Source organism: Mobula hypostoma, chromosome 13 (assembly GCF_963921235.1).
Source record: "Mobula hypostoma chromosome 13, sMobHyp1.1, whole genome shotgun sequence".
Classification (NCBI taxonomy): domain Eukaryota; kingdom Metazoa; phylum Chordata; class Chondrichthyes; order Myliobatiformes; family Myliobatidae; genus Mobula; species Mobula hypostoma.
The window spans coordinates 80302774-80325891 of NC_086109.1; the positions used below are offsets into that span (position 1 = coordinate 80302774).

Below are 23118 nucleotides of genomic sequence, written 5' to 3' on the forward strand. Positions count from 1 at the left end.
TTAGCTGAATATCAGAATCAAAATCAGGTTTAATATCACCGACGTGTCATGAAATTTGTTGTTATGCAGCAGCAATACATTGCAACAAATAATAATGAAAACAGTGAATTATAGTAAGTGTGCCTTCAGGTTCCTGTACATCCTCCCTGATGATAGCATTGTCTGGGTGATGGGGGTCCTTAATGACGGATGGCTCCTTTTTGAGACTTTGATCCTTGAAGATTGCTTATTTCGATGCTGGGGAGGCTATTGCTCATGATGGATCCGACAGAGTTTACAACTTTCTGCAGCTTATTTTGATCCTGCGTAGTGCCCCCCCTCCCCATACCAGACGGTGGTACAGCCAGTTAGAGTGCTCTCCACAGTACATCTGTAGAAATTTGCAAGTGTGACATACCAAATCTCCTCAAACTCCGAATGAAATTTAGCACCTGTTGTGCCTTATTTGTAACTGCATCGATCTATTGGGTCCAGGATAGGCCCTCAGTGAAGTTGACACCCAGGAACTTGAAATTGCTCACTCTTTCCACTTCTGACCCCTCTAAGGACTGGTGTGTGCGTGTTCCCTCATCTTGCCCTTTCTGAAGTCCACAATCAGTTCGTTGGTCTTTCACTACATTGATGTGTAGTGAAAGGTTGTTGCTGTGACATCACTCAACTAGCTGATGTATCCTTGGATGATCTTGCCATCATCTTGAAATTCTGCTAAAGATAGTTGAAATCGTTTCTTCCTCTGTACTTTTTTTAACCTTGAACTCCTTCCCACTACTCCTTCCAGTTAGTAGGAGGCTGCTGGGATGACAAGTTCAATCAGCTGTTAAGCTGTTGTTTCTGGCAAGTGGTCAGCTGCAGGGATGTAAGTAAGAAGATAAAGTCACTCAAAATTTAAATGAAAAGCTCACCAGGAGGGTACTGGGGCTTGTGATGGTGGGAACTTAATTCCCAGCAGTTGCTTGACAGTCTGACTGCACAAGGCTCTGAAAGGGAACCAACATCTCTTTTGGGGCATGTGCTTAACACTTATCAGAGAGGTTAGGTCCTGGTCACCTCAATGCCTTACTGGCAATGGAGTAAATAGCAGTGCCAGGTTGAGACACCACAACTTTTTTTCTGTAGTAATGCTGTAGGTGGGCCTGTTTTTAACACAGAGGCTGACACTTGAACCTGGCAATGATGAAAAGCAGGTGAATGGTTTCTAATGCAGGATGGCGTGTGCCTTGGAGGTGGTAACATTTCATTGTGCCTGATCCCTTGTCCTTCATGGTGTTAGAGCTCTTGGTTTGGGAGCTCCTGTCTCAATACCTGAATAAAAGCTCAAAGTAAATTTATTATCAAAGTACATATATGACACCATATGCTACTCTGGGATGCAATTTTTTGCAGGCATTCAGAGGAACAAAGAGATACGATAGAATAAATTAAAAACTGAACACAAGCAAAGAATGTCTAAACTGCACGCAAAGACTGACAAAAAACAATGTACAAAAGAAGTCCAACTGTGCAAATACAAAATAAAACTCAGAATAATAATAAACAAGTAAATAAATAATCCTGTGAACATGAGTTATAAAATCCTTGAAAGTGGGTCCATAGGTCATGGAATCAGTTCAGTGTTGAGGTGAGTGAAGTTATCCACATCAGATCAAGGGCATGATGGTTGAAGGGAAATAACTGTTCCTGAACCTGGGGGTGTGGGACTCAAGGCTCCTGCACCTTCTTCCTGATGGCAGCATCGAGAGGAGAGCATGGTATGGATGGTGGGGGTGGGGGAGGTCCTCGGTTACGGATGATGCTTTCTTGTGGCAGTGCTCCTTGCAGATGTGCTCAGTAGTGGGCAGGTCTTTTCCTGTGATGGACTGGGCTGTACTTTCTGTAGGCTTTCCCATTAGCCTTAATGGTTTGACATGTGGAATACCACAATTAGAGGAACTGGGAAGAAGAAGAGCCTGTCTGAAATACTACGGTACTGGGTTATGGACTGTCGTTTTTGATGGACTCCAGAACAAGGTCTTTTTGGGGGCTTTTGCTTGTATGGTGGGGGGTGGTTGATACTTTTGCGAGTGCAGGTAGGGGAGGGTCAATGCTGCTGCTTATGCATGGGGTGTACTTTGGGATTCTGATATTTCTGTCATTCATTTTTTAGGTTTTTTTCTGTTTTGTGGATGTCTGCAAAGAGTAAGAATTTCAGGTGGTATACTGTATACATTCTCTGATATTAAAGAACAAAAGAGCCTAAGAAGTAGGAGCAGGAGTTGGCCATCTGGCCCGCTGAGCCAGCTCTGCCATTTAATAAGATCGTGGCTGATCTGGCCATGGACTCCTCTCCACCTTTTCCCCATTGGGCAGAGAATTCCACAGATTCACCACTCTCTGGGGAAAGCAGTTCTGGGAACAACAGAACCATTTGCACCATTTGACCTTCCAGCAACAGCCTAGTAGACCCATGGCGGAAGCAATGTAGCGGTTGATTCCAGAAAGTGAAACATTGGTCTCGATGAGTGTTTTAATGATTGATACCTGTTGTAATTGTCACCAAGGGCACTGAAATTCCCATGAAGTGGAAGTTACAAATCAGGGCATAACATTAGCTGGTTGCTTGAATAGAATGTAAATCTCATAATCCTGGAGTTGAAATTGTATCGAAGTGAGGCGTTCTGGTCTGCCTGTTTTGGGACTGCATGACAACAGCAATGACTGACCTGCTGAAATCTGTTGTCAGGATACTGATCTGCTGCCCATCACCCTGTTATATTGTTTTAACTTGGAAATGATAATTTGAGGAAGTGTGAGATTGAGGTACTTTATTTTCAAATTAATGAATAATATAGAAATCTGTCTAAGCAAAATGTCATTGAGTTGGAAATTAATTAGTCCAATGGGGAGTCTGTGATGAGGATTCTGTCAAATTCATTTAAATAGTTTTCATGATTAGTTTCACTGTTGCCTGCAAAAACATTTATTCTTAAATTAAGTGCTTGCTATACTGCTTTATAATGAATCCAAGCAGCGCAATTGTGGAGTCCGTTAATCAGAATTAATTAGATTAAGTTAAAGGGAAAAAAGTTTGGTAGCATCTTACCGACGATTTCTTACACTAACAATCACAGTGACACAGACGTTTCTGCAACTGATAATTCTGGGTAAATGTCCCTGGTTGGTTAAAAGAATATTTTTATTTCCTTATTGTCTTCTGGTGGTGTGAACACTGGTTAAGGGAAATTCTGTGCGTTCTGGCCAGTGGACTGCCGAAACAAAGTCAAAGTCAAGTACAGATTATTATTAGAGTCCATACATGTCATCACATACAACCCTGTCATTCTTCTTCCTACGGGCATACTTAGCAAAGCTATAGAACAGTAACTGTAAACAGGATCAATGAACAACCAATTGTGCAAATGCAAATATAAGTAAATAGCAATAACTAACAAGAACGTGAAATAACAAGATAAAGAGCCTTTAAGGTGAGACAATCGGTTGTGGGAGCACCAGAAATAGAATGGGTGTAGATATCCCCTTTTGTTCAACAGTCTGATAGTTGAGGGTAATAAAGGCTCTTGACCCTGGTGGGTGTACCTTCTACCTGATGGTAGCAGCAAGAAAGGAGCATGGTCTGGGCGGTGAGGATCTTTGATGACAGATGCTGCTTTTTTATGGCAATGTTTCACGTTAATATGCTCAATGGTTGGGAGGGCTTTACCTGTGATGTACTGGGCCGAATCCATTACCTTTTGTAGGATTTTCTGCTCAGAGGCATTGGTGTTCCCGTACCAGGCCGTAATGCAGGCAGTCAGCACACTTTCCACCACACATCAATGGAAGCTGGCCATGTTTTTGATGACATGCTGAATCTCCACAGACTTCTGAGGAAGTAGAGACGCTGTCGTGCTTTCTTTGCAATTATATTTATATGATGGGTCCAGGACAGATTCTTTGAGACAGTGACAACCAGGAATTTAAGGTTAATGCACCTCTCCACCTCTAATCCTCTGATTATTGGCTCATGGACCTCTGGTTTCCCTCTCCTGACGTTTACAATCAGTTCCTTGGTCTTATTGAAATTGGGTGAGAGGTTGATGTTATTACACCACTCAGCCAAATTTTCAATCTCCCTCCTCCAGGCTGACACCTTTGATGGATCCCACAACAGTGGTGTCATCTGCAAACTTGTTTATGGTGTTAGAGCTGTGCTTAGACACACAGTCATAGTGTGCTGTTGGAGATTGTGGAGAAGATGTTTTGGCCAATCCGAACTGACTGGGGTCTGCAAGTAAGGCAATCCAGGCAGGAGCGTGGGAGAGATGGTTAGATACTCAGAGCAAAGTAATATATGGGACTGTGAAGAGAAAGCAACCTAATGGAATTGTTCTTGGATTACCTTGGACAACAATTTGCTCTCCAGAACAAACGATATATGGTCCATATGCTGTAAATGCTGAAACATCAGCAGTCAGGAAAAGCTGCTTCCCCTCTACTATCCGACTTCTGAGTGGGCGTTGAACCCATGAACAGTACCTCACTATTTTTTAATTTCTATTTTTGCACTATTTATTTGATTTAACTACTTAATATAAATATACTTACTGTGAGTCACGATTTTTAAAATATTGTTATGTAGTGCATTGTACCGCTGCCGCAAAGACAACAAATTTCACAGCGTATGCCGGTGATATTAAACCTGATTCTGACCTGTAGCCTATAAACACAAGAGATTCTGCAAATGCTAGAAATTCACAGCAACAAATACAAAATGCTGGATGAACATAACAGGTCAGCAGGCATCTATAGAAAGGAATAAGCAGTCAACATTTCAGACCAAGAACCTTTATCAGATCCTGTTTTCTCTCTGTGACCCCCATACATCCCATGTATTGCCAACAATTTTCTTAGGACATTCTAAAATCATTCTCCATGAACTTCTGTGTATTTTTATTAGGCTGAGATCACTTGATTGGAGTATGTATACGCAGTGTGTGTGTGTGTGTATCTTTTCAGTACTGAGTGAACCATGTTTCATGACATGTTGTATGGTTTGTTTCTTTTTTGTGCGTGGAGGTGGGGAAGGGTTTGGTATTTTTAGAAAAACATAGAAAACCTACAGCACAATACAAGCCCTTTGGCCCACAATGCTGTGCCGAACATGTATTTACTTTATAAATTACCCAGGGTTACCCATAGCCCTCCATTTTTCTAAGCTCCATGTACCTATCCAGGAGTCTCTGAAAGGACCCTATTGTATCCACACTCACCACTCTGCGTAAAAAAAATCAACTTACCCCTGACATCTCCTCTGTATCTATTCTGTATGTTTTTCTTTGAATGGGTCCCATAGTTTTCTTTATTTCATGGCTATCTGGAGAGAATGAATTTCAGAGTTGCGTACTGCATTCATACTTTGATAACGTACCCTGAACCTTGACTCAAGCATAAGAGAGTACAACATGAACAGGCCCTTTGGCCGACAAAGTCATGTCAAACCAATTAAACACTTAACTAGACAAATTCACTCTGTGTACACAATGTCCCAATACCTCTGTTCTCTGCACATTCATGTACTTGTCTAAGAGCCTCTTAAACGTCTGTTATATTTGCCTTCACTACCACCCCTGGTAGTCCAGGGTCCTAGAAATTTCTGTATTTAAAAGGAAAGAAAACTTGTCTGACACATCTCGTACATTGCTTTACCAGCTACTGCTATTATCTAGTGGTGTACTGCCACTGGTAAAGGGTGTTTGTTGGTGGTTTTCCAGTTATTTTGCCTTGGTAATCAAGAAGAACACAAAACAACAGATGGACAGAGCTGTTTTCCGAACTTAAATACTTTAAGGTCCCAGATATTGCTAGAAACCATGCAGTAAATCACTCTTCAACAATTTTCTTTTGATTCTCTAAGTAATTTTAAAAATATATTTATATTCTGATTACTGCAGGATTCAGACTCAGATGACCTAAGTCTCAGTCAGGACAATGCGTCATGCTCTACGTTCTTCACAGCCCTGCATCAGAAGGATTCCAGAGAGCGGGGCCAGGACGGCGCTGGGGAAGTTTTGCCGAGGCAACACAACTCGTTTAGGAGCAGAAGAACCCGTCAGAAATCTCCATCTCCATCTGGCAATGACGGGGAGAATGGATCCAGAGGACTGCCAAGGAATCACTACACACACCCAGCTAAACCGGGCAGAACGAACCATTCGAAAGATAAAATGAGCCAACTCCGTTTGAATATACAGAGGGGTGGTGTAGATCTTTCTAGAATAAACACAGATTTACAGAACACTGAAGCTCAGAGTACTGCTGGTGACGAATCTGCCGGATCCTTCGATCCTAGCTGGGCCATTGGTGGCAAACATGAGAATGAGAACACTGCAAATAAGCTTTTAAAAATGTGTAAAGAAATAACACCCTTCCATGACCCGTATATTTATACCATCAAAGCAGAGGAAACCAAATCAGCAAGTGATTACAAAACCCTGGCATTTCCAGATTACTGGGGTCATACGCCACCCCGCTATCAGGAGCCTCTGATGGGTCAGTGGTGTGGAGGTCAAAGGTAAGGCATTAATACTATGAAGTTACTTTGTACCGTTTTAAGGATGATATGTCCCTCTGGTATTCCAATATTCCCTGTGATCCCTGTTACTCCTGTGCAGTATGCAGCCAAACATAACTAAGGATGCCCCATTCTTCCTGTATCATGGAGACAAGCAGGTTGGTAAAAGCTCCTTTGTCCCACTCATCCCATTTTATCAACCCCACTCTCTTCTCTTGCCCTTGAGGGACAATTTACAATGGCCAATAGTGAAGCAGGCAGATGAAACCCATGCTGTTACAGGGAATATATGCAAACTTCGCATAACACCTGAGGTCAGGATTGAACCCTGGTTGCTGGTGTTGTGAAGTGGAATCTCTACCAGCTGCTCCCCAGTGCTTACCACTACCACTCTATTGTCTGTTCAGTGTCAGAATTGGGTTTATCACTGACGTGTTGTGAAATTTGTTGTCTTGCAGCAGCAGTACAGTACAATACATAAAATATACTATAAAGTACAATAAGAAATGTATATTAAAAATTAAATAAGTCCTGCAGAAATTGTGAGGTGGTGTTCATGGGTTCATTGTGTAATGTTTTGTAATATAAAAACTAATTGAAGGAAAACACAGAGCCTGGAATAACTTTGTATGTTCTTAGTTTTTCTTTAAGTGAGCTGTGCATATATAACGTGGTGGCGTAATGACGTTTGCCATTTATGTACTTTTACATATAACCCGCAATGCATTGTGTAAATAACAAATAATTCTTAATCTAACAATATATTTACAATATTACTGAAATATTAAATATACAACACTTCTCCCTCTTTAGCTATAAACTCCAAGTCAATATAGAGTTCATCTCAACTTGTATATGTAATATTACATATACAAATACAAGTTGAGTTGCATTTGTAGCTGCATCCACTACTAGCAAGGAATTTGAGCCCATGAATGGTCCAGCAGAACTTACATGAATCCTCTGCTAGGGGAATGTGGGCCATTCCTATGAATGAAGAGGCACTGTTCTTGGCATCTTCTCTTGAAGTGTTGGCATCCCAAACTGTGCATGGACAAAGACAAAGCTTCAAGCCAATGCTTTCATTTAGACCATGCCTAGATGACTGGCATGAACCTCCTCCAACACTTATCTTTCAGCTTGGATGGTACAACAATCCTCAATCTCCACATAAGGCAACCCCCATCAAGGGTAAGATCATCCCATCACTGGTGAAACCAGGGGAACTGGAATTTCTGCTGCACATTCCAGCCATTCTTCATGACCATGTAGACCTGAGACAGTGTGGAGTTTCACTCTGTATCTTCTCTGCCTTAATCCGGAGACTTTCAATTTGCATTGAGGAGAATACGTCAAGAGGAGTATACTGTGCAATAAAATTTCCAGATATTTCCTTTTCCAAGGGTAAATGATTAGCTGTCCTCTTGAATTCAAACTTGTAATTGTATCCTCCAAGAAACAGAGTGCACCTCTGTATTCATGTTACTGCTGTTAATGGAACACCATTCTGTGAATTGAAAATGGACACAAGTAGTTGATGATCAGTAATGAGGGTAAACTCTCTCCCATACAAGTACTGGTTGAAACATTTCACACCCCAACCCAGACTCAAAGCCTCTCTGTCAATTTGTGAGTAATTTTTCTTTGCAGCAGTAAGGGTACGAATGCTATGGGGCTTTCACTTCCGTTGCTCATAACATGTGACATGATTGCACCTTTCCTATAAGGTGAGGGGTCATAGGCAAGCTTCAATGGATGATGTGGATCGTAATCTTTAAGTACAATGTCTGAGAGCCATTTCATGCTGTTTTGTTCATTGCCTGTCCTTCCCGATCTGTAGTAATGAGTTCAAGGGGTGGAGTGCTGTAGTCAGCTTTGGCAGGAACCTGTTATAGTAATTGACAAATCCCATAAAAGACCACAACTGTGACACATTCTTTGGCTTTGGGGCATCCACCACTGTTTGAATTATTTCAGCACATTTGTGTAATCCTTGTGCGTCGATGAAATGATCACAGTAAGAGATGCGAACAACAGGAATTCTGCAGATGCTGGAAATTCAAGCAACACACATAAAAGTTGCTGGTGAATGCAGCAGGCCAGGCAGCACCTCTTCCTAGAGATGCTGCCTGGCCTGCTGCGTTCACCAGCAACTTTTATGTGTGTTACAGTAAGAGATGGTTGGTTTTAAAAATTCACACTCGTTTGTGTCATGACTCTGAGCTCATAATTGTCTAATCTTTTTAACACTGTCTTGAGAGCTTGGAGTGGTCCTTGTCATCCTCACTGGTAACAATGAAGTCATCCAGGTGACAATGAGTGCCTGGGCAGCCTTTCAGCACCTGGTCCATAGCTTTCTGCCAGAGTGCTGGTGCAGATGCTACTCTAGAAATAAGCCTATTAAAGCAATAAAGCCCTTTGTGAATGTTTATGGTGAGAATCACTTTGGATTCTTCCTTAATCTCCGTCTGTAGGTAAGTTTCAGCTAAGTCCACTTTGCTGAAATGTTTCCCTCCAGAAAGTTTTGCAAAAATATCCTTTTTCCTGTGTAGAAGGTATTGATCTACTTCCAGTACTGGATTGATGATGACCTTAAGATCACCATAAATCTTGACAGACCCATTCTTCTTGGCCACTGAGACCACTGGTGTTGCCCACAGGCTCCACTTGACCTTGGAAAATATTTCTTCAGCTTCCATGTGATCCAGCTCACTGGCTACTTTATCACAGATGGTATAAAGAATCGGGCAGAGTTTGTAAAACTTGGGAGTAGCGTTTTCATTTCACACTATTTTATGCTTGATATATTTGAGTTTTTCAATGTCATCCCTGAACACAGCTGTGACATCATCCAGTACCTTTTTAAATTTGCTCTCAGTTGACCTTTTTGCTGGCCCTCCTGTTTTTACCACATACTTGGCATGTTTTTTTTACTGTATTTTATTGTTACAAATGTAATTCCCATAAGAGTTATCTTTTCTCTAATATAAGCTCTTAGTTGGATATCTGTGGGCTTCATTTTAGTATCTTCGAAATGCCATTCAAACTTATTTTGTGGAATGGCTGAAACAGCTGAACCAGTGACAAATTGCATTTTAATTAATATTCCATTGACTTTTGGTGTAAGCAATATTGCTTGTCTGTTGTTTGTTTTCACATTGTAAATCTCAAGGCTATCAGTCCATTGTCACTCTCATCATTATCAGGTATTTCATTAACAGTACGCAGATTAGTGCTCTTTTTGAAACTGCAACTTGACTTTCTATTTTTTTTCTCTTTCCTGTGCAGTCCATTTAATTTTGTCTGCCTAACATACTCTTTGTTCGTGTCTTGCTTTGTTGCATTTTCTGTGTTTCACCTTTAAATCTGCATTGGTCTCATGTACGTGAGCCCCTGCTATAACGGTACCACAATTTGTTCAGGCAGGTAGATTTATATTTAGACGTAATTTTGTTCAAACTCACATTCATTCCTGACTGCATCTCAATTATTTCTCTGCCTGTTGTGTCCACTGCTACAGCAATTTCAACTGCTCTTTTAAATTTAAGTTGTGCTTCAGTTAGGAGCCATTTTTTGAATGCTTTCTTGTAAGCATTCCATAAACTAAACAATCTCTCAGTGCATCATTAAGGCTGTCACTGAACTGCCAAAGTTCAGACAATCACTTCAATTCAGCCAGATATGCTGAAATGGACTCCCCTTCCTTTTGATTCTGCTTATGAAATCTAAAGCATTCTGCAATCAACAATGGTTTCGGTTCTAAATATTCCTGCATTATTTTTGCAATATTCAGCAAAACTCATTTCAGCTGGTTTGACTTGAGCAGTTAAACTTGCAGACAAATTATATACCCTTCCACCCAATACACTCAGCAAAACTCATTCTTGTTTCTAATTGGTTATTTCATTTGCTTCAAAATACTGCTCAATTTGCTCAGTATAATGTACATATTCCAGTTATCTCTAGTGAAATCGAATGCATCTATCTTTCTGATGTAGCCAACCATTTCTGCTTTTTTTTTGTTTATCATTATCATCTGGTATTCACTGTCTATGAAACCTCGAATTTGTCCATTTTTGATAGATAGAAAGATAGACATAATTTATTAATCCTGAGGGAAATTGGGTTTCGTTACAGTTGCACCTACCAAGAATAGAGTATAAATATAGCAATATAAAACCATAAATAATTAAATAATAATATGTAAATTATGTCAGATGGAAATAAGTCCAGGACCAGCCTACTGGGTCAGGGTGTCTGACCCTCCAAGGGAGGAGTTGTAAAGTTTGATGGCCACAAGCAGGAATGACTTCCTATGATGCTCAGTGTTGCATCTCGGTGGAATGAGTCTCTGGCTGAATGTACTCCTGTGCCCAAACAGTACATTATGTAGTTTTCTGCCTTAAAAAAAATCTCAACCTTGTCTTTTTCTGAAGAAACCACGTGCAGCACTTAAAAAAAAACTCCAACCTCTCATTGCCTTTTTTTAACACTATCATCTCACTGCACTTCAACAGGTAGGAGCTGTCTCAGGTTCTTTAAAACTTCTTTGTCACCACTTATGTTTTATAACTCCAAAACATAAAAGCTAATTGAAAGGAAAACACGCAACTGGAAACGACTTGTGTATTTTCTTAGTTTTCTTTAAGTGAGGCAAGCTCATGTTGTGGTGGCATAATGGCACATTTCATTTTTACATATAACCTACATTTGTTATCCCTATACATCAGCTTATGTTCTTCATGTTGGAAGAGTTGATGGGGCAGGGAAAATTGGTGATGAAGCTTTAGTGAGTTGCTGGTGTCCATTGCACTGACATTTCACATGGCGTTCATGGTGTCCGTATCCCAAAGTAGGTGAATGTTTGTGCAAGTTGGTGTTGATTAACTGGGTGCCTTTTTTTCCAGACCTGTTACGAAAGTTTGGCACTGTTGCAGCTCTACGGGTCCAATCAATTGTATTTTGGCCATTCTGCTCTTTATTGGTGGTGGAGATTCTCTAGGAAGTCTGTTACTGAATCTTTCACGTAGAACATCCCACCTGTGCTCTCAGGCTTGGCCATTTCAGGATCTGGACAGTGCTAAAGGGGAGGACATAGCAATGGAAATATTGAATTACTTATACCCAGGACCAGATGTTATATAGTGGAGTTTCTGCTGACTGTGAACAAACTCTGTTCCTTCACCTGGAGAACTGTGAATGGAGCTGAACACTCCATTCAGGGGTAGGATGCTGACCTTCCAATGGAGGAAAGATTATTGATGAGAAAACCCCATCTGAGCCAATACTTCTGACCTTGTAAACTTGGATAACAACCTGAGGGCTGAAAATGATTAGCCCACAACTTCCTTCTTCTCAGCTGAATCTGACTCTGGTCATTGGGGTCAGATTTTTTCTTTCCCCAGAGTTCTACCAACAGTGGTCAAAACTAATACTGCTATCAAAAAGCAATTAGTTTCACCTTGGCTCTTGCTGAATTAACACTGTAATGACATGGGGGGGCTGACTGGTTTGAGTGTCAATAACTAGGGTCGCGTACAATATTAGTTTTTCCTTTCATTCCTTGCTGATAGGACATCAGTTGTCCCATTTTCTGTATACAAAGCTGACCTGGTAAGCTTTATTCATTGTTTCACCATGCTTCTGGTGCCAACGTAGCACGGCCACAACTTATTAGCCATACACGTACATGTTTTAGAATGGAAGAAGAAACCCATGTGATCAAAGGCAGGACATACAGACTCCTCAGAGATACCTGCAGGAATTGAACCCTAATCACTTGTGCTGTAAAATGTTGGGCTAACCATTTCTTATCACACCTACATTAGCCCTGTTTTAAAAGAACTGATTAGACTTAACTCTGGAGCTTCTTGATAAACCTAACCATTCCAAATAAATATTAATTTTTACTTGGATTCTTGTTTTCAATAGCTTTCCACTAGGAATGTTAGACTGACAGAATGTAATTGCTAAGTTTATCTTTATCCTCTTTGTATAATTACACCATTTTGGAAGAATACATAACCTGAATTCTTAGAAATGAAACAAGGAGCTTATGCTTTGTTATCTTGTTCTAAATTGTCATGCTAATGTGACTTTATGCATAACTTTGATTTTAGGGCTAAAATATTTGAAGATATTCGGCGTTTAGTCAACTCTGGGGATGTTCTGAACAGGGTCGTTTTTGACACTGAGAGGTGGGTTGCTATGTTTTATATCCCATGATCAATGCTTCAATCTAATTCTGAACTGTTTAGGATTTGATCCTCAAGTATTCTGAATCTGGCAAAGAGAAACACTTCAGTGATGCAATCCGTCAGATAAAGTAAATGAGCAGGATGAACTGTCAGTTGAAGTGAATTTAGCTCTAGTGGAAATTGTTCCGATTTTTCACATTCTGGTTGTATTTCTATAAGTTAATGAAACTTAACTGCCCAGAAGAAGGCAATGGCAAGCCACTTCTGTAGAATTTGCTAAGAACAATCATGCTCATAAACCATGATCACCCACATCATATGACACGGCACATGATGATGATGATGAATGAAATTTGTTAATATCCCTCTGTATAGCAAGTCTTAAAGCATCGTCTACCCAACACTGCAATATACTCATTTTCTTTAGGTTATTGGTACAAATAGACTTCCTTTTATCTCATGACTGGGATTGGGCTGCAGGGGAGAAGCCTAAACATTCTGCAAAGTATAGCTGTTAAATTTGATGACCTAGAAACACGGCTAAGTAGCAGCAATTTTTTTTTAATGAGCAGCACTCTCAAAATGCTGGAAGAACTCAACAAGTCAGGCAGCATTTGCGGAAAGGAATAAACAGTCGATATTTCTCAAGATTTGCAGAATCTGCAGAATCTCTTGTGTTTATGTTTAACTATTTTTTTATGTAGTGAGTTGTGTGCTATACCTCTATGGCCTGTGGACATCCCTAGCCCACTATCAGCAAATAATAAGGATAAAATTAGGCTTTAATTTTGGTCTTAATAGATAATCTTTAAAGGAGAAGAAGTGATAGTTAAGTCATTTGTTTGTATGTGTTTGGTAGAATCTATTGTATTTAAGTAGCAGTAATTGACAATATTTTTTATTCTTTCTCTGACAGTCCTTCATTGGTTACAGCAGGAGATGACTCTTCCCTAAACTTCTTCTCAAACTTTGAGTCAGGAAATCTTCGAAAAGCTATTCAGATTCGCAAGTAAGTGTAAAGCAAGGTGAGGTCTAGAGTCTGGTCTGAAGTTTCTTCCAGATTTTGTCAAGTACGATACTTTCTTTAACAAAATCTTCTATGTGAACACTTTAATTGCAAAGGCCTAGAAGACCAACTCTTAAGTACAAATGTTAGTAAATGGGATTGGTGTAGATGGGTGCTCGATGTTTAGCCTGGACATGGTGTGTCAAGGTGCCTCATTCTGTGTTGTACTGTATACCTCTGTGATGTCAATATACTGTACATGCCTCTGTTCCTTACCCTGATTTAAGTCAGTTAAAGTAACCTAGATGAGGAATGGAACCTGTCACCCTTTTGTATTATTTTTGTCCATGTTGTTATATATAGGAGTCTAAAACATGGTTTGATACCAACTTGCTTTGTATGAAACCGAGCCAGTGTTATATATTCAGACGTACTTTTGGATTTGCATTTGTGTTGCAGTTTGAGTATCTTAGGACATCCCATAATAATATTTCGCAGTCAGCACTTTATAGCTATGCACTTGCAGCATTATGTTGTTTTTGCGATCAATCTGTGCACAGCAGGCTCTTAAGCACAGTGATGAGCTAATGGCCATGTTATCTATGTTAATGATGTTGACTGAATAAGCTCCCTGAGCCCTTTTCTGTCTACCTCAAAGTTGGGAAGTGCCTTGGCTTTGTAACTGATCTCGAGCGCAGCATGTTTGACTACGTAGTACTCTCTGGCTCCTTTGGCATCCCAACAGTGGAAGAGGACATGAACTCACTACTTTTAACTCAGGAGTGGCCTAATTCTCCTCCAATGTGTTACGGTTTCATTATATCATGGCTAGTAGTTCTAAAGTGAAATCTCAAGTAGCCAAGACAATGTGATGTGAAGAATGTCATAACAATGTAACATTGAGTGTGGGGACCTCAGATGTGAGAAAACATGTCACGATTGATCAACTTTTCACCTATTAAGTAGAACATCAGAAAAGCAGCCTTTGGGAGTTCTTTCTCCATGCCTTTGGAATATGAATGGCACTGAACATTTGGTCTCTCAGTGGGGAGGTAACTTCAGTCTGAGGTGGCCAGACCAGACTCTTATCCCTCAGAACCATGGAAATTTGCAATACATAAGCAGGCCTTTTAACCCATAGTGTTCACGCTACTAAAACAAATCTATTTAGAGCAATCCCATTTTCTAGATCTCAGTTATGGGATTACAAGTACTCATTCAGGTACTTTTTAAATGTGTTGAGAGTTTCTGCCTCCTCTACTCTTTCAGGGAATGAAAGATCCCTACAATTCTACACATGGACAAAAAGCATGAATTCTCTTCCAATGACCTCTTGTCACGTGTACTGAGATGCAGTGATAAGCTTTTCTTGCATACTGTTCGTACAGATGTAATCGTCGAACAGTGCGTTGAGGTAGAACAAGGTAAAGCAATACCAGTGCAAAGTAAAATGTAACAGCTACAGTGAGAGAGCAGGGCAGGTAAGCAATAAGGTGCAAACTCGGTTAACCTTTTGTTTTCATTTGGAAAAGAAATTTGGGTTTTATTGAGACCTGAGCTTATTTTGAGAGCTCGGTTGAAAGCCAAGACTGGGATAAGAACAATTATTTTAATTTTCAAATTATACTAAATTTTAATGTGTTTTAATTAGCCATTGGGGAAAATAATCCACCACTATGCATACGGTAATTCATTTTCGCCTTTGCATTTATTTACTGAGGTGCAGCACAGAATAGGCCCTTCTGACCCTATGAGTTGTGCCATCAAGCAACCCTCATTTTAACCTTAGGTCAATCACGGGACAATTTATAATGACCAATTAACCTACCAGCTGCTTTGTCTTTGGATGGTGGGAGAAAACCAGAGCACCTGGAGGAAACCCATGCGGTCACAGAAAGAACGTACAAACTCCTTGGAGACAACGTTGAGAATTGAACCCAGGTTGCCGGGGTTGTCCCATCCACTTTTATGACTGACTACTTTAAAAAAAAATTATGATATCAAACGAAGAAATGGTTCTGTTCCTTCTGATGAAGGGTCTCAGCTTGAAGCGTTGACTGTTTACTCTTTTCCATAGATGCTGCCTGGACTGCTGAGTTCCTCCAGCAGTTTGTGTGTGTTGCTTTGGATTTCCAGCATCTGCAGATTTTCTTGTGTTTCTGTTCCTCATGGACAGGGGTTGGTCTGTGGGGATACTTAGCTGGAGGACAGAATGGTGATATGGTTATTGATTTTTTGCGGGGGAGGGTTAGATTTATATTGTTGAGCGATAGTATTTTTGGTTGTTCTTGAAATATCATTATTTTTATTCCTGTCCAGATATGAATATGATCTGATAATGAATGCTGACATTAACACAAACCTTCAGCAGCAGTGGTTCTACTTTGAGATCAGCGGCATGAGAGCTGGAATCCCATATCGCTTCAACGTTATTAACTTTGAGAAGACAAATAGCCAGTTCAACTACGGTAAGGAATCTAGGATAGAGGCAGATTCTAGGCCTATTAGAGCAGAGTAAGTTCTGTTTGATCTGTCTGATACTTTGTTTTGACTTAAATTGTCAAGCACCAATAGTACATATGATTACAAACCTCCATGGCTACTCTGCCTCTAAGTTTAATGAAAAGCAGAGTCTGAGGCATTAATGCAGATCAAATCCCACCACTGCAGCAGAGCAATTTAAATATTAAAGCTATTCAACAAATCTGGATTAAATAACTAGGATCATTAGCGGCGAGGGTAAAGCTACAGGAATGCTGGTTTTTGAATAGCAGGTACATTACTAATCTCATCCAGACTCCAGATTTACCACTCATAAATACCCATGGAATGGCCTTGAAATTATATCAGGGGGTAATTATGGAGTGCCAATAAATTATGGTCTTCCTATGAACAAATAAGTTAATAACTAATATCAGTCATAGTTATAAATAACTGTTTTGAGTCATTTTGTTGCAATGCAGAAAGAATCAATTCCTTATGATGTCCGGTAGTTCTTTAAACATTGACTATTTCCTTCTTTGCAGATGCTACCTGACCTCTTGAGTGTCCCTGCATTTTCTGTTTTATTACAGAAGGAAATCCTTTTGTATTGGAAAAAATCCCAAGTGATGACATTTATATACATTTGGATACAGAGGCTGTTCAAGGATATTAGCAGTGCTAGTGTGGGGCGTCGAGTGCCTGCTGCCTCTATGTAGAATATTGAGCTGGCTTCATTCTCCTGCTCTCGCTTTACCTTCAAATATTCCTTCACATCCATTTTGAAAACTTCGACTTAATCTGCACCCTCCACAGGCTGCACGCTGTTCATCAAGTCTACTCACAGATTTAGAACACTTTGCCTAACTTCACATGTAGAGCTTTAAATTTGTCGTCTTTAGTTCTTCAGCTTCGTACTGATGGGAACAGTCTCGCTTTCCTCATCCTGCCTCAACTTGTCATGATTTTATACCCCTCTCACAAATCTCCCAGCACCCTATATAATCCATGCTTCTAATGTGACTTTGCAGCTGAAATTCTAACCATCTCTTCCATCTTTCCTTAAATCTAGTTACAACTGATGTTTTATAAAGCTGAGATTCTTTAATTCATGCCTACTAGTGGAATAGAAGAAGGAGTAAATAAGGAATTGAAGACAAAATGGCATCCATGAGCTTTGGGGGAAGAATCACCATCTTTATCACTTCCCCTCTGTTGTGTTCATGCTCTTAATTTTCATAGTCTTGGACGATCGATGACCTGGGTGGTGGGAGACCTTGATGATGGATGTTGCTTTCCTGTGACAGCGCTCCATGTAGGTGTCTCAATGGTGGGGAGGGCCTTACCCGTGATGGACTGGGCCTTGTCCCCTACTTTTCATAAAGACTTTCCATTCAGGCCATTGGTGTTTCCATACCAGGCTGTGATGCAACCCGTTAATATACTCTCCACCACACATCTATGGAAGTTTGTTAAAGTGAAAGATGTTATGTCGAATGTTTGCAAACTTCTAAGGAAGTAGAGGCGCTGGCCATACTTTCTTCGCAATTTCACTTATGTGCTGGGCCCAGGACAAGTCCTCTGAAATGATAACTCTGAGGAATTTAAAGTTGCCGACCCTCTCCACCTTTGATCCCCTGATGAGGACTGGCTCATGGACCTCTGGTCCTCCTCCTCCAAGTCAATATACTCCTTGGTCTTGCTGACATTGAGTGAGAGGTTGTTGTCGTGGCACCACTCAGCCCGATTTTCAATCTCCCACCTATAGTCTGATTCATTGCTACCATTGATTCGGCATTGGAGCTGCGCTTAGCTACACAGACATAAATGTAAAGTGAGTAGAGCATTGGGCTAAGCACACAGCCTTGTGGTGCTCTTGTGTTGGTGGAGATTGTGGAGATGTTGCTGCCAATCTGAACTAACTAGGGTCTGCAATTGAGGATCTAATTTTGCAAGAGGTATTGAGGCCAAGGTATTGAAGCTTATTGATCAGCTTTGAGGAGATGCTGGTATTGTATGGTGAGCTATAGTCGATAAAGAGCATCCTGATGTCTACATCTTTGTTGTCCAGACATTTCAGATTTGAGTGAAGAGGAAATGAAATGGCATCTACTGTGGACCCGTTGCTTCTGTAGGCAAATTGGAGCAGATCCAAGTTGCTTCTCAGGCAGGAGTTGACATGTTTCATCAATAACCTCTCAAAACACTTCATCACTATGATGTGAGTGCTACTGGATGATAGTCAATGAGGCAGGTTACCACCTTCTTCTTGGGCACTGGTATGCTTGAGGCCTGCTTGAAGCAGGTGGGTACCTCAGACTGCTGAAGCACGAGGTTAAAGATATCACTGAACTCTCCAGCCAGTTGATCAGCACAGGTCTTTAGTACTTGGCCAGGTACTCCATCTGGGCCGAATGATTTCCGTGGTTTCACCCTCCAGAGGGATGCTCTCACATCGGCCTCAGAAACTGAAATCACAGGGCCTTCAAGGGCTGCGGGAGTTTCTGAAGGTTCCTCCATGTTTTGATGGTTAAATCGCACATAGAAGGCATTAAGCTCATCTGGAAGCGAAGCTCCGCTTTCACTTACTGTATGTTAAGAGCATAAGACCATAAGATATAGGAGCCGATGTAGGCCGAGTCTGCTCTGCCATTCAGTCATGGGCTGATCCAATTCTTTCAGTCATCCCCACTCCCCTGCCATCTCCTTATACCCTTTGATGCCCTGGCTAATCAAGAACCTATCCATCTCTGCGTTAAATACACCCAATGACTTGGCCTCCACAGCTGCTTGTGGCAACAAATTCCACAGATTTACCACCTTCTGACTAAAGTAATTTCTCCACATCTCTGTTCTAATGGACGTCCTTCAATCCTGAAGTTGTGCCCTCTTGTTCTAGACTTGCCTACCATGGGAAATAACTGCCATATCTAATCTGTTCAGGCCTTTTAACATTCGGAATGTTTCTATGACATTCCCCCTCATTCTCCTGAACTCCAGGGAATACAGCCCAAGAACTGCCAGGCATTCCTCATACGGTAACCCTTTCATTCCTGGAATGATTCTTGTGAATCTGCTTTGAACCCTCTCCATTGTCAATATATCCTTTCTAAGATAAGGAGCCCAAAACAACACACAAAGTGTGGTCTCATGAGTGCCTTATAGAGCCTCAACATCACATCCCTGCTCTTATATTCTATACCTCTAGAAATGAATGCCAATGTTGCATTTGCCTTCTTCACAACCGACTCAACCTGGAGGTTAACCTTTAGGGTATCTTGCACAAGGACTCCCAAGTCCCTTTGCATCTCTGCATTTTGGATTCTCTCCCCATCTAAATAATTGTCTACTGGTTTATTTCTTCCACCAAAGTGCATGACCATACACTTTTCAACATTGTACTTCATTTGCCACTTCTTTGCCCATTCCGCTAAGCTATCTAAGTCTCTCTGCAGGTTCTCTGTATCCTCAACACTACCCGCTCCTCCACCTATCTTTGTATCATCGGCAAACTTAGCCACAAATCCATTAATCCCGTAGTCCCGATCATTGACATACATCATAAAAAGCAATGGTCTCAACACCAACCTCCACTGGTAACCCTTATTCCCACTCTCTATTTTGTGCCAACCAGCCAATGCTCCACCCATGCTAGTAACTCTCCTGTAAATCCATGGGCTCTTATCTTGCTAAGCAGCCTCTTGTGTAGCACCTTGTCAAAGGCCTTCTGAAAATCCAAGTACACCACATCTACTGCATCTCCTTTGTCTACCATGCTTGTAATTTCCTCAAAAAATTGCAGTAGGTTTGTCAGACAGGATTTTCCTTTCAGGAAACCATTCTGGCTTTGGCCTATCTTGTCATGTGCCTCCAGGTATTCCGTAATCTCATCCCTACCAATCGATTCCAACAACTTCCCAACCATTGATATCAGGCTAACAGGTCTATAGTTTCCTCTCTGCTGCCTCCCACCCTTCTTAAATAATGGAGTAACATTTCCAATTTTCCAGTCATCTGGTACAATGGCAGAATCTACCGATTCTTGAAAGATCATTATTAATGCCTCCACAATCTCTCCAGCAATTTCCTTCAGAACCCAAGGGTGCATTCCATCAGGTCCAGGAGACTTATCCACCCTCAGACCATTAAGCTTCCTGAGCACCTTCTCAGTTGTAATTTTTACTGCACATACTTCACTTCCCTGACACTCTTGAATGTCCGGTATACTGCAGGTGTCTTCCACTGTGAAGACTGATGCAAGATGTGCATTCAGTTCCTCTGCCATCTCTACTATGTTGCTTGATTTCATTTTGTGTTCACTGAGGAGCAGAAAGAAGCTTGGGCAAGACTATTAAAATATTGTTTGTATCTTGGAAAGATTGAAAGAAATTGTCCTCGTCTATACTAAATATTGCTGAAACAGGGTGGAAGAGCCATTTCCATCTCCATTCCTTCTTCACAGGCTTCTTAATGAGACATGCCCTCTGCTCCACCTCAGTCACAATCCACACCATATCCCAAAGATGTAATTTTGGCCGCTAATCATTCCGGTGGCGGGGTGGAGATACATCCTACAAAAGGAGATATAAGGCTCTCCTTCTATCTGCTAGCCTGCAGATCTCTCTTGGGCAAGGTGTAGCACCTGCTTAGCCCCCAGTCAGGGTCGCATGAAGGCACGGGAGAAGGTGGTGGATGGTTGTATGAGGAGCTGGTGCACATCACATGTCCTGATTATGCAACCGCTAATGCCCAGCAGACAATCTCTGAAAAGTATTGATAATGGCTTGGGTCACCCATCTTGTAAAGACACTGCCCAGAAGAAGGCAATGGCAAACCACTTCTGTAGAAAAACTTGCCAAGAAAAGTCGTGGTCATGGAAAGACCATGACCGCCCATGTCATATGACATGGCACAAAATGATAATGATGAGCCATTTTACAGCCTGACCAAATTATAAATCATTTGTGGTTAATAGAAACATCAAGGGACATTTTATATATCTGCATGCTCACATACATATGTATTGGGTAGAGGCTTTCTTGGACAGATTATCCTTGACTCAAATTGAAACTCTGCAGCTTTACATCCTGAGACCTTATGTACTTCAGCATTAGATAGATGGGTACTTTATTGATCCCAAAGGAAATTACAGTGTCACAGTAGCATTACAAGTCACAGGTATACAAATATTAGAAGAGAAGTAAGAAAGAATAAAGAATGTTTCTGCAAACAGTTTAATGGGGGGGGGAGGGGGGTCATCACTTCCCCAGCTATAGGTTGATGCTTTATAGAGCCTAATGGCCAAGGGTAAGAATGACCTGATATAGCGCTCTTTGAATCAGCACAGTTGTCTTAGTCTATCTCTAAATTCAGCCAAGGTGCAATGCAGAGGGTGAGAAACATTGTCCAGAATTGCCAGGATTTTTCATAGGGTCCTTTATTCTACCACAGCCTCCAATGAGTTCAGTTTGACTCCTATAACAGAGTCAGCCTTTCTAATCAGTTTATTGAGACTGCTGTTGATGCCATTGCCCCAGCACACCACTGCATAGAAGATTGTACTGGCGACAACAGACTGGCAGAACATGTGAAGGAGAGGCCTACATACTCCAAAGGACCACGGTCTCCTCAGAGACATGTCATACCTAGTTTATTTTCCCCAGCACTGCCTTATTTTAGCTGCACTCTGAGACTTTTATTTTTTGATTCATGTGTTTGCAAGTATAATACTTCCTCTGAATATAGTTCAGTGTGAATTATTATGATAAATATTTATACACTGTAACACCAAGACATTTACACAACACAAGCACTTTCCTATAAATAAAACACGATGTTGATCTATGTATTGCACTCAGTACAGTTCCAGACAGTTCATGTTTTCATATTTCACACTGCGCCAGGCAGCACGGCGGTTTCATAATTCAGCAGCTTGAGGGGATATCGTTGAGAAAGTGAATTTATATTCATGCAATTCAACTGTTTGGACAATTCCACAGTTTAAACGTTGAATCAGATTTAACGTTAAATCACATTACTTATAGTTTTAATGGGTTTCATCGATGTTACTGTTGACAATTAGAGCTGTTCCAACAATACCAGGAATAAATGATTGAATTTCAACATTCTCTATAAATAAGATATTTCAGCAATAATATGATTTCGCAACAAGCCGATGAGTATTATCAGCAAATGAATTTACTCTCAAGAAGAACGAATTCTTAATATAACGGTAACTTTCATGGAGATTCCTGCAAAAGAGTTGCCAATGAATGAATTCTGTACGCTCCAGGTATTAACACAAATTGAAAATCTAATCCTGTAACAGGCTGTAGGATAACATTTTTCCTTCTGTGTTAAAGGGAGTCAGGGAGATTCTGAAAACATTATTTCATAAAATCTACCAGACCATGGATTTTGCAATTCTTTAAAGAACTATTTACTGATTCAAGGAACAGGTATTGTCAGCTAGGCTCACACTTGTCCACTTGGATTCCCTATGAGTGTCTTGCTGGGCCATTTTGGTGGGCTTTTTTTTAGATTATGAGAACACTCAGTCCTCTTTTATTGTCATTTAGAAATGCATACATGCATTAAGAAATGATAGAATGTTTCTCCAGAGTGATATCACATAAAACAGGACAAACCAAAGACTAACACTGACAGAACCACATAATTATAACATATAGTTACAGCAGTGCAAAGCAATATCATAATTTGATGAAGAGCAAGAACCATAGGCACGGTAAAAAAAAGTCTCAAAGTCCCCGAGTCGATCAACTTCCGAGTCCTCGACAGCAGGCGGCAAAAGGGAGAAACTCCCTGCCATAAACCTCCAGGCACCGTTAACTTGCCGATGCCTTGGAAGCAGCCGACCACAGCCGACA

At 40.8% G+C, this 23118-nt stretch overlaps 1 protein-coding gene across 1 annotated transcript in view; it reads left to right on the forward strand.

Annotated features, from left to right (window-relative positions):
* Positions 1-23118, forward strand: part of LOC134355337 (cytosolic carboxypeptidase 4) — a 242630-nt gene that overhangs the window by 44155 nt on the left and 175357 nt on the right. Inside the window, exons 12-15 of the mRNA XM_063065098.1 lie at positions 5928-6547; positions 12667-12744; positions 13661-13753; positions 16070-16218. Coding sequence (XP_062921168.1) covers positions 5928-6547; positions 12667-12744; positions 13661-13753; positions 16070-16218 — 940 coding nt within the window. The remainder of the gene's footprint in view (positions 1-5927; positions 6548-12666; positions 12745-13660; positions 13754-16069; positions 16219-23118) is intronic.